The sequence below is a fragment of the Octopus sinensis genome, linkage group LG20, assembly GCF_006345805.1.
Source record: "Octopus sinensis linkage group LG20, ASM634580v1, whole genome shotgun sequence".
Lineage (NCBI taxonomy): Eukaryota > Metazoa > Mollusca > Cephalopoda > Octopoda > Octopodidae > Octopus > Octopus sinensis.
Window position 1 is genome coordinate 7,052,327 of NC_043016.1, and position 20,127 is coordinate 7,072,453.

The following is a 20,127-nucleotide window of genomic DNA, read 5'->3' on the forward strand; positions in this document are numbered from 1 at the left end:
CCACAAATCCCTTCAGGTAGATGGCCCTGCTCGATATGTAGAAAAAAGGCGTAGGTAGAAACTCCATAAGATGTACCTAGTGTAAGCTATGGACACATAAGAGGTGGAGCAATATCAAAGGAAGGCTAACTTGGAAGGTAGTTTTTGTATGTGGCAGATGCTCAGGAGCAATAAACACTGAAAATGTGCAGAGAACAACTTCTGCCACATTCCAGGGAGAAATACTAGAAGTAGTTAAGAGCTTCCAATTCCTAGGTGACCAAGTCAGTAGCGGGGGCTGGTGTGCTGAAAGTGTAGCTGCTTGAATAAGAATAGTACATGATCATACCAATGCAAACGTCTCTCCCATTACCATATATGGTAACAAATGGGTTAAAGTTATCTCAGTTAAAACCTTCTTCCATCAAAATTTCATGTTAATTTCTGTTCCAAACACAAGCTTAATAACAAGAGTTATTTTACTAAATTCTTCATTATTTTTGAAATTAATATTGAAGCACAGCAGTATATATATTTTAACAGAAAACTCAAAAGGGTTAAATATTTTGCTCTAAATATTTAATAATCTAAAACAAACAACAATTTTATTTATATTTTTCTTTTTTTCTTTTCAGTTAAATATATTTTTTCCATATTGGAAGAACAGAATTAAAAAATGCGGAGACATCCGGTAACGCTGTTGAAATATCTAATTGTTGGGTTTGTTTGTGTTGTTTTTGGACCGTTTGCACTTCGACTTCTTTTTGGGTCTGTTGAACAAACCACTAGAAATGAAATTCTTCCTGTTGAACGTGCTGTCGTACCAAATAAAGTCAATCGAGAGGATGTTAATAAAGGTGTAAGTATTCCAACATTAATTTTGTAAATTGAATTACAAGCCTTCATCATATATTGACTGAGGAAAAATAGTCTAATTTTGGGGCATATAAGCTTGAATAGCATTGATATCAAATGGCGTTCCTCCTCCTCCTCCTCTCCCCCTCTTTTTCCTCCTCCCCTCCTCCCCTCCTCCCCCTCTTCCTCCTCCTCCTCATCATCATCATCCTTCTCATCATCATCCTCATTCTCCTCATCATCATCATCATTTAATGTCCATTTTCTGTGCTGGCATGACTTGGCAAACCAGAGAAATTGCACCAAGCTCCAATTATCTGTTTTGACATGATTTTTACAGCTGGATGCCCTTCCTAGTGCCAACCACTTTACAGAGTGTACTGGGTGTTATCCTTTTATGATTTTATATTTCCAATCTTTAGACTGAGGCCATGCTGGGGCACTGACTTGAAGAAAATTTAGTCAAATATATCAACCTCTGTACATACACTGAACTGCAAGAAAAAACGCGATTTTTTCAAATGTCATTTTTATATCATAAATTCTGAAGATTTATTTTGGGGATGTAAGTGTAAATATTCCAAGATATGCTGGTTTATGGCTGAGACTCAAATTACAGGTAACCTTTCAACTTTCCCTGAAACGAGTCATCAAAACGCAGTTGCATTGAATGCCATTGGTGGCAGTTGCAAACAGTTGTAATGAAAACTGAAATGCACGTGCATCTGGTGGAGGATATGGGTATAAAAACCAACTTGAACCACATTCCTAGCATTTGTAATTTGAATGCATCAGGTATGACCCACCTGTCAGCAGTGCAGAGAGAACAAGCTATCGGCAAGCAAGGTAGCATACCCTGGTTGTTGCGAAAGCTTACAATGTCCATGTCAGCACCATCTATCACCTGCAACAGTAATACAACAATACCAACAACACTGCAGACAGTGCCCACTGAGGGTGCTTCCAGGTGACCACGCCCAGGCAGGACTATCTCATCCACCTGCAACACCTCTGTGTTCACTTCAGACTGGCCAGCATGACAGCTTCCTAGACCATTGGTACTGGACAGCAACCCATCAGTGATGACATGGTATAATTTTACCTGGCTGCCAACAACCTGCGTTGCCATTGTCCTGCTCAAGGGCCCTTCGTCACCACCTGGCCACCATCAGACACAACTACAGTGGGCTACACAGCACTGACATTGGTGGCATCAACAATGCAGGTCAATAGTCTTCTAACGAGAGCTGGTATTGCATTTCTACCTCGGATGGCAGAGTGAGGGTGTGGCGTAGGAAAGGTGAGCACTACAGAGACACATGTGTCTTGGAGAGAGATGTGTGGGGTGCTATGGATCTGAAGCAGAGAATAGGGTCCCATGTGTTCCAAAATGTTGGTTCAGGCAGAGTGCTATTGATCAGACCCTTAAAACCTCACATTATGCAATTCTTCACATGTCACCATAGCCACGCATTCCAGTAGGACTGTGCTCCCTGCCATATGGCCAGAGTCACCATGAGCTTCATCACAACACCTGAACCATGCTGTGGCTGGCTCTCAGCTCGGATTTGAACCCAATTGGACATCTGTGAGATGAAACCCAGAGACGGCTGAACCATGCCTGCACATACATGGTCCTGTTCCTACCTGCATGTCACTAAGAAATTGGTTGTTGTTTAACTCCAGGTCGAACTCAATCTAGCAAACCTATGATCAGAAACAGTCCAGCCTTGACCACTCCATCATTTTTTTGTGTGCAGCTAACCCAGAATTACATTACCCAATGTGTTCTTTCTTTGTTGCTATTGTTAAACTCCAGGTCAATCTTGAACCTGTAAACCTTTGATTAAAGATGTTCCAGGTGTGATCATCGTATTTTTTAAAATAGAGTTGGTGTATTTATGACTACATTATCTGATGTAGAGTATAATAATTAGTCTTAGTGGTTGTAGTTGCTGTTTCACCTTTTCGTTACCAACCTGGCTGAAACCGCCTCTGACTCTGAGTACAAATGTTTCGTTTTCAAATGTTTTGAATTAAAATCTTCCACCAAACCTTAGTCACAATTTATGTTCCTAACACTAGCTGAATGATAACTAAGTTATTTTACTAAATTCTTTGTTATATTTAAAGTAATTGAAAGAAACACAGAGCATCTAAAAATAAATACAGTAACGAAAGGGTTAATATTAGGTCACTCCTGACCCAGCAGACCTATGATCAAAGATATTCTAGGTGTGACCATTACATTTTACTTTTATTCAGACAGTGTACCTAAAACTACATTATCTAATGTATAATATAGTAATCAATATTAATGGCTATATAGGTCAGCAAGCTGGCAGAATCATTAGTACACTTGGCAAAATTCTAAGCCACATTTTGTCTATTTTTATGTCCTGAGTTCAAATTCTGCAGAGGTCAACGTTGCCTTTCATCTTGTCTGTTGAACACTGGGATTGAGGTAAATAGGCTTAACCCTTCCCTGAAATTGCTGGCCCTGTGCCAAAACTTGAAATCAATATTAATCCTTTAGCATTTTGACCAGCCATATCCAGCTAAAGCATTCTACTTGTTTTATGTTCAAACTGTCCAGATCCGGCCTCTCACACCTACTCTACAATGTCATTCTAAAATTGACAGTTATCTTATCCAAATATCAAAGCTACAACATAATGCACGAGTAATTCAAAACAATGTGAACAATTGGTGCTGGCATGGCTGCGTGGTGGTAAGACACTTGCTTCCCAACAACATGGCTCTGATTTCAGTTCCACTACATGGAACCTTTGGGCAAGGGTCTTCTACTATAACCTCAGACAGATCAAAGCCTTGTGAGTGGATTTGGCAGAGGGAAACTTAAAGAAGCCCATCGTATATATACACACACTTTATTTAAAAGCAGCAAAAATATCACAAAAAACTGTTACTCAGAGTTTCCCGTTCCTGTTCATCAGACTGCTTTGTTTAGAAACAAAACTATCTGACGAACAGGAATGGGAAACTCTGAGTAACAGTTTTTGTGATATTTTTGCTGCTTTTTAATAAAGCATATTACTCTACCTCTGGTATTCGAGTACTATTTTTTCCACCTTATTTCACATTTATGTGCTTACTCTGGTAGATATATATATATATGTGTGTGTGTGTGTGTCTTTGTGTTTGTCCTTCCATCACCATTTGACAACCAGTGTCGGTGTGTTTACATCTCTGTAACCTACCTGTTCAGCAAAAGAGACCAATAGAACAAGTACTTGGCTCCCAAAGAATAAGTCCTGGAGTCAGTTTGTTCAGCTAAAACTCCTAAAGGCATTGCTCCAGTATGGTTGCAGTCAAATGACTGAAACAAGTAAAAAAAAATAAAAGAATAAATAAACATTAATTTTGGCAGAACCCTGTGAATGCTAAAGGGTTATTGGCTGTAGTTTTTTTTTGTGGTTGTTTTTCTTTGGTGGAATATCATTTGAAGAACACTTGGCTGCTGTTTCTAGCAGCTTGAACAATCACCACGTAGAAAAATCCTACAGTATGTAGTATAAGAATAAGTGGACAGGCATGTGTGGGAAGGTCAGATTTGTGAACATGTTCAGTAAACACACCTGATAAGTCACCTGATAGATGGCCACTGTTTACTCTAGTCCTCCTTTCAAACAAAGCCATTATTCCATAGTTCTTACAGGGATTTCTTTATATTGTTTTATGGATTTTGCTTCAGATTTCTTGAATGTTTTTACATTCTAAAGTCATATGTTGACATTAACTACAACACTCTTGATATGATTATGATGATGGTGGTGGTGATGGCTCTGACAATGACAATGATGATGATGATGATGACAGCAGTGATGGTGGTGGTGGTTATGGTAGTGCTGATGATGATAATGGTGCTGCTGCTGATGATGATGGTGCTGCTACTGGTGATGGTAATGATGATGATGATGATGTTCCATTCTTTTTCTTGAGGACTGCATGGTGGGATAGCTTAAATAACAACCTGTAAAATAAACTACATACTCTAACAAAAGCCAATGATGGAACAGCTTCACCACCTCCGACAGAAATAGCAGCTAAACCTTCCCCAAACCATTGGAAACAATTTATGCTTTCTAAAATTGCCGTTTTGTCGGCACTGTGCCAGTTGTGGTGACACATTAACTTCATAGCTCTGGTGGCACATTATGCAATGGCACGTCTACCTCATAGTTGTGGTGTTTCATTATACAGTGGCATATTAATTTCATGATTCTGGCGGCACATTAACTTCATAGCTCTGGCGGCACATTATGCAGTGGCACATTAACTTCATAACCATGGCAGAGTAATCACTTTGAGGCACATTATCCTGACAGATATTGTTTACCCGAGGATGAAGAAATTTAAATTTTGTTACTATTATTGTTGCTTAGCTTAGGATGAGACCATTATTCCAAAAAACACATCCCATCCATGAGTACCTCACCAGTTTTTCTGGCATGGTGCACCAGAAGTTGCTTTGTTCATTATTTTGTCAACCACATGATTTCAGGCTGTCGTTCCACCATGTGAAATCTTGGGCAAGTATCTTCTGCTTTTATCCTTGGACCAGTCAAAGCCTTATGTGTGATTTTGGTGGAGAGAAAGTAAAAGAATCTTGTGAGTGTGTGTGTGTACACCACACTCTGTTAAGTGGGTTGGTGTTGGGAAGAGCATCCAGCCAGTGAAACCATGTCACAATAGACTGTGGGAGCCTGGATAGCTCCCTGATAGCCAGCTCCATGTGAAACCATCCAACCCATGCCAGCATTGAAAGAGGATGCTAAGCAATGATGTATGTATGTATGTATGTATGTATATATGTATGTATGTATGTATATGTATATGTATATAGGAGAGGAAAAATTATAATAAGGCAGAATGCTAAAATTTGAAAGTAAATTTTAATAAAAATGGGTGTAGGGAAAATAAAAAAGAAAAAATAATAATAAATCAAACTGGTTTATCATCTCAAGGCAAATTTTCAAGATTTGGAAGAGGAAAAGAAATATTATAATTTTTTCCCCTATCATTTTTCCGCGTGCAGTCAACACAACCCCACCATTTACTGATTTATATATATATATATATATATATATTATATATATATATATATATATATATATATATATATATATATATATATAGATGGTGATGATTATTGTGTGTATATATATATATCAGGTCATTTGTGAAGTTTCTCATGTGTGCTAACATGGAATCCAGTACAACCTGTTGCCTGGTTGGGTCTTTGGTAACCAAACCTGCACCCTCACTAGGCTTGCCTGGTGAGAAGGGTTGCCAGAAACCTGGCAGGACTAGAGGCAAGTCCTGTCAAAAGGACAGATGAGCCTACTGTATGTCCAGTGACTATCCAGCTACATCACAGGCCCTCAAAAATTCCAGGCTGGTGACCGTAGTGCTGGCAGACCACTGGGAGTGAGGTACTCCTCAATTTCTCTAGGAGAAGGTCTCTAGGAGAAGGTCACTTTCATATAAAACCAGATATGCAAGGAACAGCATTGGACATTTTAGGGTGGACATAAAATTCTAGTTTGTGCAATGGCTGGTGAGATGTGTTTCCAATGCTGGTCAAGTAGGAGGGCACTAAAGTAAGCATAGAAGCCACCTGGGTGGAGCTGGGTGGAGCTGATTGTGGCTGCAATAACCTCATGTACTTGCATTGTTGGCATTTTACATGGACATTGGTCAGTGATGGTCTTCACCAGTCATGATTGGACAGCCATCACACACACACACACACATTGATGCCAATGTCACATCACTGGCACCCATGATGGTGGCATGTAAAAAGCACCCATTATATTCTTGGTGTAGCAGGCATTAGGAAGGGCATCCAGACAAAGAAGCCATGCCAAATCAGACTGGATCTTGGTGCAGTGTCTGTCTTACAAGTTTCAGTCAAACCATCTAACCCATGCCAGCATGGAAAACAGACACTAAATGATGATGATGATGGCAGACACGTTAGCACGCCGGGCGAAATACTTAACAGTATTTCGTCCGTCGTTACATTCTGAGTTCAAATTCCACCGAGGTCGACTTTGCCTTTCATCCTTTCGGGGTCGATAAATAAAGTACCAGTTTCGCACTGGGGTCGATGTAATCGACTTAATCCGTTTGTCTGTCCTTGTTTGTCCCCTCTGTGTTTAGCCCCTTGTGGGTAGTAAAGAAATATGTATTTCGTCTGCCGCTACGTTGTGAGTTCAAATTCCGCCGAGGTTGACTTTGCCTTTCATCCTTTCGGGGTCGATTAAATAAGTACCAGTTTCGCACTGGGGTCGGTGTAATCGACTTAATCCCTTTGTCTGTCCTTGTTTGTCCCCTCTGTGTTTAGCCCCTTGTGGTCAATAAAGAAACATATATATTTGTGTGTGTTGTGTCTTTGTGTTGACATTGGGCAATTGTTGTAAACAAGCATGATTTTTATATGAATAGAATTCTTTGTTTCTTCCACAAAAACATGTTCGGCCTTAGGGGAGTATTTCCTTACTTGGAAACAGGTGAGGATTGGTGACAGGAATGGTGTTCAGTCATAGAAAGCCTCCTTCAAACAAATTCTGTTAAGCTTTTGTTAGAATGATGATAACATTAATGATGATGATGATGATGACGATGATGATTTGTGAGTGTACTTTTTTTTAGTAGCTGTTCTGCATGACAAACAGGGATATGTGGAGTTCTAGTGATCAGCCCTTAGAAAGATAAAAAAAAAAAAAGACTTCAACCAACAATACATTTGTTCACAAACTGTTTGTTAGATCAATAGATGTAACAAAATAAGAATTGATATTGATTTAAAAAAAAAAGAACACACACACATACACACACAACCACCACCACCACCACCACCACCACCAGTATTTATCAATATTGAGAATTAGTCTATATTTAATAAAATTTTTTATCTTCTCTAATATTTACTATCCTTCTTTTTGTGTACTTTTGGGGTGTGTTACACACACACACACACACACACATCTGTCCACATGGTGTACAGGTGTACAGAATCCTCCTCACCCTGCTGTTACTGCTGACTTCCAGCTGTTGGGTTTAAAAATAGGATTGGCTTTATGGCTGATTGTGTCTCCCTCATTCTCACACACAAAACAAACTTCAAATTAAACAAACCAATAAAATCTATAAAGAGAGATAAATTTGATGATATTTCTCCATATGTGCTCGCTTCACCCCTCACTATTACCTCCAACTTACACATAAGCAATAGATAATTTGTTAAGATCTTGCTTAAAAAATTTTCTTTACAGGAGAGAAAATGAATGATATCAGATAGGGTTAACCCTTTCGTTTTACCAACCCGACTGAAACTGGCTCTGGTTCTGAGTACAAATGTCTTGTTTTCATAAGTTTTGAATTAAATTCTTCCACCAAACTTTAGTCACAATTTATGTTCCTAACACTAGCTTAATGATAACTAAGTTCTTTTACTAAATTCTTTGTTATAGTTAAAGTAATTGAAAGAAACACAGATTATCTCAAAATAAATACAGTAAGGAAAGGGTTCATCCCATCTTTTAAAATGAAGATAAACAAGGTTATGCTTCTAGTCTGGCCACCTAGTGCAGTGCCATTGTATTTTTTGTAGGATGTTATGGTTTAGCACTTATGTGACTCTAACCCACCTAAAAGTGACCTTAACAGAAATATGGTAACAAAAGGGTTAAAGTGATCAAAATTAAGACTTTCTTCCATCAAAACTTTGTGTTAATTTATGTTCCAAACACCAGCTTAACCCTTTCGATACCAACCTGGCTAAAACCACCTCTGGCTCTGTAGTACTAAATGTCTTGTTTTCATAAGTTCTGAATTAAAATCTTCCACCAAACCTTAGTCACAATTTATGTTCCTAACACCAGCTTAATGGTAACTAAGTTATTTTACTAAATTCTTTGTTATATTTTAAATTAATTGAAAGAAACACAGAGCATCTCAACAGAAATATGGTAACAAAAGGGTTAATTATGGCAAAGGTATTTTTCTAAATTCTTCATAAATATTGAAATTAATTAGAACAATGGTAGTATATTTCAGAAGAGATATGGAAACAAAAAGCTTGACTCTCAGGAATATAAATCTCTCATTCTCCTCTCTCTAACCTCTAATCTCTGCTGCTAAAACTACATTCTTATCGTACAGCCATGCCTATGCCTTGGAAGCTTTTAATTTAGATCACTTCAACCCTTTTGTTACCATAATTCTGTTGAACTACACAGCCTTTCTTTTAATTAATTTTGGAAATAATTGAGAATTAAGTAGAATACCTTTGTCATTATTTAGCTGGTGTTTGGAACACAAATGAACAATTTTAGAATTTTAAGAACATTTATATGTCTTGCAAACAACTTGCACATGCAAGTGCTACCAGTCAAAAACTCCGCATACCAGAAGCCAGCAAGTGTATGGGGTCATCAGGAGAGAATGCATGCCGTTTCGGGGCCTACCTCTCGACGGCATCAGTGCGCACCTGATATGAGGCCCCACTTGCTAGATCAGCTGGTTATCAAATAAAGCTCAATATTCTTCTAGCCATCGTTCATCGTCTCTTTTTAACCAAATCCAGTGGCTAGCCTTCTCCGCTGTAGTTTGGATATCGGTCATGGTCGTTTGGCTTTACAATGAGTTAGGCCTGACGATAACAACAGTCATCTCACACCGTGTCCAACGAATCCTCTACATCCGACTTCGATTGGAAAATGTTCTGCTTTCCAGCCTGTTTCTTCACATTCCTCGAGGAGGTTTACATAACGGTCTATCTTTCAAGTAAACACTAATTTTTATGTCATAGAACCAGGGGAAGCTCCAGGTGGATTGGTAGTAAAAAGGGTTATTTTAGTAAAATCTTTTATTTAGTAAAAGATTCTGCAAATCCACTGAAGCATTTGTGGGCCCTCTAGACACAATGAATCAACTGCTTTAATTTTTGTCATATTTTTTTTATTTAGCAAAACATAGACCTGGTGTATTTTAATTTAGGAGAATCCAAGGAAGCTTGTAATGTTTCCTAGTCGCAAATAGTGATGTAAATAATTCAAATTTCAGAATGTGTTTTATGCTTTATTCTATGAAAAGAGAAATGATCTCTCTCCTCTCTCCTCCCCTCTCCCCATCTCACCCCTAATCCCCTCTCCCCCTCTCTTTCTGTAGGTACATAACTGCATGTGTGTGAGTAAGTCTGTATATTTATATGTGCCACTTTAGACTTATATGCCCTTCTCTGCCCTTTGCTGATGATATCCATTTTGACCTCAGATTTTTTTCTTGTGTCTGGGGAGAGACATTCTGCTTTAATGCCTCATTAATTAACACACTCACTGGTTCAATTTTCACTCCTTTATTATTTATTTTCCATGTATTCCAAAAATAAATAAATAATGAGTGGAGATTGAACCAGTGAGTGTGTTAGATATTAAGGCAGTATGACTCTCTCCAGACACAAAATATATTTTAGGTGTGTGACCCTTCTGTCCGAGTTAGTCGCCATGATAGATCATTAGCCACTACACACATTTTTTTCTCCCTTGTTTTTTCTGTGTCCCTTTCTGTAGAAGAGCATAGGCTCGAAACGTAAAAGACTTTTTCTATTCCTGAGCGTTATCTAATACATCTGTTTGTTTTGTACCCACCTGTCTTCGTCTTTTGTTTCTTTTTCGTAAACTCCCCTATATGTATATATATATATGTTGTATTCATGTACTGAAGCCTATTTCATTGGTCTGGAGAGAGTCGTTTAATGCTTTATTGCCTTATTTAATTAACAAACTCATCAGTTCGATTTCCATTCATTTACTTATTTTTTTCTAAAGATTTTTCATTGCTTCTTGCAACCTCTTCACTGGTTTTTTGGCTCGTCCATTATGAGAGCTGTGTTCTTTTTGTTTGTCTGTGTGTGTGTATGTGGTTTAGTGTGCTATGTATATGTATATGTATGCGTGTGTGTTTGTATGTATGTATTCTATATGGTCATGTGTTTGTGTGTGTTTCTGTGTGTGAATTTGTGTATGTACCTCTGTCTCTTTGTGTGTGCGTGTTAGAGTGTGTCTATATGCATGAGTTTGCATGACTGTGCATCTGCTATGTATGAATGTGTGTCCCCATTTGTGTCCTTGTGTGTGTGTGTGAAGTGTGCATGTGTGTATATAATCATGTGTTCCAGTTTTTTTTGCATATGTATGTGTGTATGCGGGTGTTTGTTTGTCCATATTACCTACCTACATACTTATCTGTTTTTTTTACTTATATATCCATTTACCTAATTATGTATATATTTATATATATCATCATCATCATCATCGTTTAACGTCGACTTTCCATGCTAGCATGGGTTGGACGAATGACTGAGGACTGGTGAGCCAGATGGCTGCACCAGACCCCAATCTTGATCTGGCAGAGTTTCTACAGCTGGATGCCCTTCCTGATGCCAACCACTCCAAGAGTGTAGTGGGTGCTTTTTACATGCCAGTCAGGCGGTACTGGCAACGACCTCGCTCGGATCTTTTACACATGCCAGTAAGGCGATGCTGGTAACGATCACGCTCGAATGGTGTCTTTTACGTGCCGCCAGCACGGAGGCCAGATAGCTGCTATATATATATATATCTTATATCTGAGAAAATTATGGCATGGCTTAATGGTTAGGATGTTCAGCTCACAATCATGAGGTTGTGAGTTTGATTCCTGGTGGGGTGTTGTGTTCTTGAAACTTTATTTCACATTGCTCTAGTCCACTCAGCTGGCAAAACTGAGTAGTACGTATATTTCAAAGGGCCACCCTTGTCACATTTCGTTTCATGCAGAATATCTCTGAGAACTGCATAAAGGGTACACGTGTCTGTGGAGTGCTCAGCCACTTGCATGTTAATTTTTCCTGAGCAGGCCGTTCCATTGATCGGATCAACTGAAACACTTGTCACCATAACCAATGGAGCACCAGTATATAGTCTCCACCTATGTACAAAGTAACAAAAACTTTTCAATAATTAAGTAATCGTTGCAGTAAAATTAAATTATATGCTGTGAATTCATTAATTATTTAATTATGCTTTAGTAGCAACATTTTTCATTGGTGCTGTAAAAACTGCAGCATAGATAACAAGAGAGTTTGCATTTTTTTTCTTTATTATTATTATTATTATTATTATTATTATTATTATTATTATTATTATTATTATTATTATTATTATTATCATTATTATCATATCATTATTATTTTTGTTATTATTTTATTGAGTGAGAGAGCAGTTCATGCCATCAAAGTGACACTGGGGGTAAAATATCTCGAAGCCCAATATACCCATCATGACTACCCGTCTGATAAAGGTACACCAGCACATGCATCACAACTTATTATTATTATTTTTTTATTAAGTAATATATCATTAATATTCTTCTTCTTCGTCTTATTATTATTATTATTATCATTATTATCATTATCATTATTATTTTTTTTTTTTTATTATTATTATTATTATTTTATTATTAATATTATCATTATATTCTTCTTCTTCGTCTTATTATTATTATTATTATCATTATTATCATTATCATTATTATTTTTTTTTTTTATTATTATTATTATTGTTATTATTATTAATATTATCATTAATATTCTTCTTCTTCGTCTTATTATTATTATTATTAGTATGATTATTATTATTATATTTATTATTATTTTTTTTTTCTTCTTTCAAATTTGCTTCATTTCTTGCCGAGTGTCTTCCCGACTCCTAGGGCAAAGAAACTCATAGTATCATTGGTAGGCCATTAAACCAAACTCAATAGTTCGTTCATTTTTATTATTTTTTTTTTTTTAATTAAATTAAAATACCTGAGCAGCAACAGTTCTCACATCGACAATGCTCTTCTCAATACATGTGATGTACCAGTTAAGACAATCTTTTGGCACTTTTTGCAGGGATGGTAAGCCAGGGATCATTCTCATATAATTTTCGTTCCCTTCTTGATCATTCCTAGTGCTCCTACAATCACTGTATTGTAACCGCCGTGAGATGCCACATTTTCTCAATTTCAATGAGTAGGTCTTTATTTTTTCTGAGCTTGTCAAACCTCTTTCGCTGAGATATTATGATCACCGGTCGATCAATAAGCAAACTTTATTGTTTTGGTCTTTCACAACATATCTCTGGTTTATTATTATTATTATTATTATTATTATTATTATTATTATCATCATTATTATATTATTATCATTAACATTATTATTATTATCATTATTATTATATTACTATTATTATTATTATTACTAATTATTATTATTTTACTATTATTATTTTATTATCATTATTATTATTATTATCATTAACATTATTATTATTATTATCATCATCATCATCATTGATATTATTATTTTTTTATTTTTATTATTATTATTATCATTATTATTATTTTGTTTTATTTATTATTTCTTTTTTTTTTCTACCTAGAATGTACTTAGCTGCTCGTTTTGCCTTTCCATAATCGTCAATCCTTGGGTATTAAATGTAGGCAACAGAATCAGGACAAAAAAAAAAATCCACGCTGCATACATTGGCCAAGATATTTGGTTTTCTTTTAGTTCGTTAGTTCATTAACATCCGGCTCTTGCATCAATTAACACACTATTGTGTCTTGTGTCTCGTTAATATATTCAGTTAATGAATTTCATTTACTCCTTCCTGATAATAGGGTTTTTTCAATAAGTTGATTACCAAAGAATTACAATCGACTTCAAATAGGATCAAATATACTTGGGAATTTTCGAGCATGCTTGCTAAGATATTTGCAAGTTTACGCTATTGGTTGATACTGTCCGACCTATACCAGCATGGAAGACAGTCGTTAAATGATAATGATAACGATGATGATGATTATTGTGTTACTATTTATAGACAGGCCTATACATACACATGCATAATACACGTGTGTGTATACATTATATATAAATTACTGTGTGTGCAAGAGTATATATCATCATTATCATCATCATCAGGCGCAGGAGTGGCTGTGTGGTAAGTAGCTTGCTAACCAACCACATGGTTCTGGGTTCAGTCCCACTGCGTGGCATCTTGGGCAAGTGTCTTCTTCTGCTATAGCCCCGGGCCCACCCGACCATGCCTTGTGAGTGGATTTGGTAGACGGAAACTGAAAGAAGCCTGTCGTATATATGTATATATATATATATATATATATAGGTGTAGGAGTGGCTGTGTGGTAAGTAGCTTGCTAACCAACCACAATGGTTCGCTGGGTTCAGTCCCACTGCGTGGCATCTTGGGCAAGTGTCTTCTGCTATAGCCCTGGGCCGACCAATGCCTTGTGAGTGATTGGTAGACAAAACTGAAAGAAGCCTGTCTATATATGTATATATATGTATGTATGTGTGTGTGTGTTTGTCCCCCCAACATAGCTTAACAACCGATGCTAGTGTGTTTACGTCCACGTGAAATAACCCATTCAGGAGCAATGGGTTATTTCACTTGGATGTTTAAAAATAAAATATATTAGTAATATGTAGTAGATATAAGAATCCCTTCTGGGGCCCTATTATCAATTTTTTTTCAACAATCTAAGTATGTGACTAGTTTTCTTGACATGAGTTCTACTTATGTGTCAAGTTTCATCAAAATCAATAGAACAATGTAGGAGGAGTTAGATAACAACACCACAAACAAACACACCCACACATATGTAGTAGATATGTATATGTACTTAGAATATATATATCAGTTGAATAAAGTTAAAACTGTCTGATTTTCACATTTTTTATTATGGTATTTAAAAAAAAATATTAATATGTTTACAATGTTAAAGTGTGTTAAACATTAAAAAAGATATTTTGTAAAATTCATAAAGTTCAGTTAGTGCCTTCATACATTTGTAGCAATCATCAGATTTCAAAATGTATTTAACTTGCAAGCATATATACCTCTGGTATTTGAGCACTTTTTTCCCCCTTGTTTTTCACATTTATGTGCTTGCTCTGGTATGTTCCGATCAGCCAACATACCAGCCAAATTGACTACATCCTTGCCAGGCAAAGGGAAGATGGCTACTTATAAATGCCAAAACCTTCCCAGGCGAAGAATGCACCCCACAACATAGACTGGTAGTTAGTGACTTTAGGATCAGGAGTAGGAGGACAACCAGAAGCCGACCAACATGGAGAAGAAGATCTGGAAGCTGGATCCTGTGAATGGACAGAGATTTAGAGACATGTTACTTGAAGCCTTTGACGAAGTAGAAGGGGATCGTGTATCACATTGGTATAGGACAACTGGACGTTTCTAAGGGACAACCTGCTGAGAGCCACTGACCAGATCTGTGGCTGGTGCAAAGTCCCCTCTCGTCCCAAGGAACGTGGTGGTGGAACAGTGTCGTAGACAGGGCTATTAGAGAAAAGAGACAGACTTGGAAGCACTGGAAGAATGTTGGTAGCAGGGAATTGTATCAGACTGCTAAAAGGGAAGCTAGAACAGGTCTATCTAGCCAGAGGGGAAGCAGATAAGAAAAAATTTGCCAATGTTCTGCGCCGTGAGGACCAAAGACTGGGGTGTTTCGCGTTGCAAGACAGTGTGTGAGAGAGAATTGTGATGTGGTGGGAGAGAAGTGTGTTCGCATGGAAGATGGTTCACTTGCGCTAAACGAGGATGCAAATAGAGAGGCTTGGAGATGCCACTATGAAGGGTTGCTGAATAAAGAAATGAATGGGATAAAGAGAGTCTGCCGAACGTTGACCCAACAGAGGGACCAGCTATCAGGGTTGATAGTTCCTTAGTAGCTAAGGCAATTAGAAGCATGAAGACAGGGAAAGCCCCAGGCCCATCAGGTATCACAGCAGAGATGCTCAAAATATCTGGTAGTGTCGGCTATAGCCTAGTCACCTGTATATTTAATCAGTGATACATGAAGGAGTCATACCAATGACTGGTGTAGCAGCATAATAGTCAACTGCTACAAAAGGTAAAGGTGATGCCCTAGATACATAATTACAGAGGTATCAAGCTGTTGGATCAGGTGATGAAGGTTGCCAGAGAGGGTCATAAGCCAACTAATTAGAGAGGAGAGTTAGTTTAGATGAGATGCAGTTTGGTTTCGTGCCAGGGAAAGGTACCACTGATGCTATATTCCTGTAAGGCAGCTTCAGGAGAAATACCTAGCCAAAGATAAGGCCCTGTCCTGGCTTTTGTTGACATGGAGAAAGCCTTCGACAGGGTCCCCCCGATCCCTCATATGGTGGTCAATGAGGAAACTAGTAATAGAAGAATGGTTAGTGATAGCTGTGCAACCATGTACAGGGACGCTGTAGTAAGGTGAGGGTTGGAAATGAGTACAGTGAAGATTCCGGGTAGAGGTAGGGGTCCACCAAGGCTCAGTCCCCTCAGCCCCCTCCTATTTATCATAGTCCTCCAGGCAATAACGGAGGAATTCAAGACAGGATGCCCCTGGGAGCTCCTCTATGCTGATGACCTTGCTCTAATTGCTGAGTCATTATCAGAACTGGGAAGAAGTTTCAGGTGTGGAAGCATGGTTTATAATCGAAGGAAGCCTTAGAGTCAACCTAGCTAAAACCAAAGTCGTATAAGTAGGAAGGTAGACAATCACAAACGCCTTCAGGTAGATGCCCTGCTCGATCTGTAGAAAAGGTGTAGGTAGAAACTCTATAAGATGCACCAATTGTAAGCATGGACACATAAGAGGTGCAGCAATGTCATAGGAAGGCTAACTATGAAGATGGTTTTTGTATGTGGCAGATGCTCGGGAGCATTAACCTCTGAAAATCTGCAGAAAACAACTTCCGTCACTTTCCAGGGGAAAAACTAGAAGTAGTTGATAGCTTCCGTTATCTTGGTGACCAAGTCAGTAGTGGGGGTGGGTGTGCTGAAAGTGTAACGGCTAGAGTAAGAATAGCCTGGGCAAAGTTTAGGGAGCTCTTACCTCTGTTGGTGACTAAAGGCCTCTCGCTCAGAGTAAAAGGCAGACTGTATGATGCATGTGTACGAACAGCCATGCTACATGGCAGGAAAACATGGGCGTGACTGCTGAGGACATGCGTAAGCTCGCGAGAAATGAAGCTAGTATGCTCCGTTGATGTGTAATGTCAGTGTTCATAGTCCGACAGAGTGTAAGTACCTTGAGAGAAAAGTTGACCTAAGAGGAATCAGATGTTTGTGTGCAAGAGAGCGATTGCGCTGGTATGGTCATGTGTGAGAATGGATGAAGATAGGTGTGTGAAAAGTAGCCACACCCTGGCAGTTGAGGGGACCTGTGGAAGAGGTAGACCCAGGAAAACCTGGGTCGAGGTGTTGAAGCACGACCTTCGAACTCTAGGGTCACCAAGGAACTGACCAGAGACCGAGACCTATGGAAGTATGCTGTGCATGAGAAGACCCGGCAAGACCAGTGAGAACAATCAGAATCAAATCATATATCAGAAAGCAGGGGTTAAGTGACCCATCTGTTCGTGTCCTGTCAAGCCTCGTCTGGCACCCGTGCCGGTGATACGTAAAAGCACCTTCGCTCATGGCCGTTTTGCCAGCTCTCCTGCCCCCGTGTCGGTGGCACGTAAAAGCACCATCCGTTTCGTGTTCGTTGCCAGCCTCGCCTGGCCCCGTGCCGGTGACACTAAAAGCACCGTCCGTCTCGTGGCCGTTGGCCAGCTCTGTCTTGCACCGTGTCGGTGGCACGTAAAAGCACCATCCATTCGTGGCCGTTTGCCAGCTCTGTCTGGCCCCTTGTCGGTGGCAAAAACGCACCATCCGTCCGTGTCCGTTGCCAGCCTCGCTGGCCCCCGTGCCGGTGACACGTAAAAGCACCGTCCGCTCGTGGCTGTTTGCCAGTCTGTCTGGCAACCATGTCGGTAGCACGTAAAAGCACACCACTTGTTCGCGTCCGTTTCCAGCCTCGCTGGCCCCCGTGCCGGTGACACGTAAAAGCACCATCCGTTCGTGGCCGTTTGCCAGCTCTGTCTGGCCCCGTGTCGGTGGCACGTAAAACACCATCCGTCCGTGTCCGTGCCAGCCTCGCTGGCCCCCGTGCCGGTGACACGTAAAAGCACCGTCCGCTCGTGGCCGTTTGCCAGCTCTGTCTGGCAACCGTTCGTGGCACGTAAAAGCACCATCCGTTCGCGTCCGTTGCCAGCCTCGTCTGGCCCCCGTGCAGGTGACACGTAAAGCACCCACCCTCCGTTCGTAGCCGGTTGCCAGCTCTGTCTGGCCCCGTGTCGGTGGCACGTAAAAGCACCATCCGTTCGTGTCCGTTGCCAGCATCGCCTGCCCCGTGCCGTTGACACGTTAAAGCACCATCCGTTCGTGGCCGTTCGCCAGCTCTGTCTGGCACCTGTGCAGTGGCACGTAAAAAACACCCACTACACTCTGCGGAGTGGTTGGTGTTAGGAAGGGCTCCAGCCGTAGAAACACAGAAACACTGCCATTCGACTGGGCCTGACGAAGCCTTCCAGCTTCACAGACCCCAGTTGACCGTCCAACCCATGCTAGCATGGAAAACGGACGCTAAACGATGATGATGATGATGATGATATATATATATATATATATATATCTAATATATATATATATTGACACAATATTTGCCATTTGAATATGGCTAACCCATAAGGGTGATGCTGCTGTAGTTTGTAGCCCCAGGAAGATATCTCCTCCAGCTGGCTATAGACATTCAAATGGCAAATATGCGTCACGATGTGTTACCGCTACTGTTTATAACTCGCTCTGAGATTTATCATTATATATATATTCTAAGTACATATACATATCTACTACATATGTGTGGGTGTGTTTGTTTGTGGTGTTGTTATCTAACTCCTACATCGTTCTATTGATTTTGATGAAACTTGACACGTAAGTAGAACTCATTTCAAGAAAACTAGTCACATACTTAGATTGTTGGAAAAAAATCGATAATAGGGCCCCCAGAAGGGATTCTTATATCTACTACATATTACTAATATATTTTATTTTTAAACATCCAAGTGAAATAACCCATTGCTCCTGAAATGGATCCTTATACATTGCCAAGGAATAACCCATTCATGTTTGCAAGAATACAAAACACACAGGGCTTCTGAAAATTCTTTCAAAAACTGATTTTTTTGCCACAGAAAACAGGACAGCAACTAGTCTGGGAATTAAAAGAAAATGAAACCCATCCTTTCAATATAACATGGAAAATCTTAGACAAAGCATCAGCTTACAGAAATGGAGCTCATAAAAGACCCATAAGATGCAATTTATGCCTTTCGGAAAAATTTTTCATCTTGTTCCAGGATAAAAGCACTTTAAATCAGAGACACAAACTTTTAAAATCCTGCAGGCACACAACAAAATTTAAAACATCAACTGACAAAATATCATATGGACAGTATGTTTCGACTTTTGAATTATTTTCAACTGCTACTTTTGAATTTGTCATTCTAATAATATATGGTTGTTTCGCATTGCAACGATATTGAATATATTTTGACTCATTCTTTAAGAAAACCTTAGACTGTTTTATATCTTACTAGCAGTATCGCCCGGCGTTGCTCGGGTTTGTAAGGGAAATAACTATATAAGCATTTTTAGAGAGTTATAGCCAAAAAATAGCAAAAGAATGCATTAAAAATAGAAAACAAATGATGGTAGATTTTTTTTAAATCGTTGACTCATCGTAGACATTTTTAGAGAGTTACTTCCCTTATATAATAGCGAAAAAATGCATTAAAATGGATAAAAAATGATGGTAATTTTTTTTTAAATCGTAGACTCATCGTAGACGCGTGCTAATACCCAGAAGGGCTCGATATGAATCACGACTATAAGATACCCGGTTTTGGTTAAACTGCACCACAAAATGTGGGAGTAGTTAGGAATCTAAATCGTAGGAGACAGACACACAACTTCACTTTTATATATAAAGATTTTCAAGCTTAGCCTTAGTCAAGGTTTTTATTTTTATTTTTATTTTTTTAATATTTTATTTTATTATATTGAATTTTACAAACCTATTTAATTGTTACATTTAATTTGTAGATGATTCCTTATTTGGTGCTGCGTTTTGAAATGCCTTTTTATCTGTATTTTGATTTTATATACCGAGCAGCTTTTGAAATTGTTTGTGTATATACGTTATGATGTAGATGTGTCACTGTACATTTGTTTTTATGTGTATGTATATTTTGTGGGTGTACATATATATGCGTATGTGCCCGTACGTGTACATGTAAGTGTATGTAATTTTATATTTATC

At 38.7% G+C, this 20,127-nt stretch overlaps 1 protein-coding gene across 1 annotated transcript in view; it reads left to right on the top strand.

Moving 5' to 3' along the window:
* Positions 1-614: 614 nt before the first annotated feature.
* Positions 615-20,127, top strand: part of LOC118767310 (polypeptide N-acetylgalactosaminyltransferase-like 6) — a 142,293-nt gene continuing 122,780 nt past the window's right edge. The window contains exon 1 of the mRNA XM_036511683.1: positions 615-838. Coding sequence (XP_036367576.1) covers positions 656-838 — 183 coding nt within the window. The 5' untranslated portion in view covers positions 615-655. The remainder of the gene's footprint in view (positions 839-20,127) is intronic.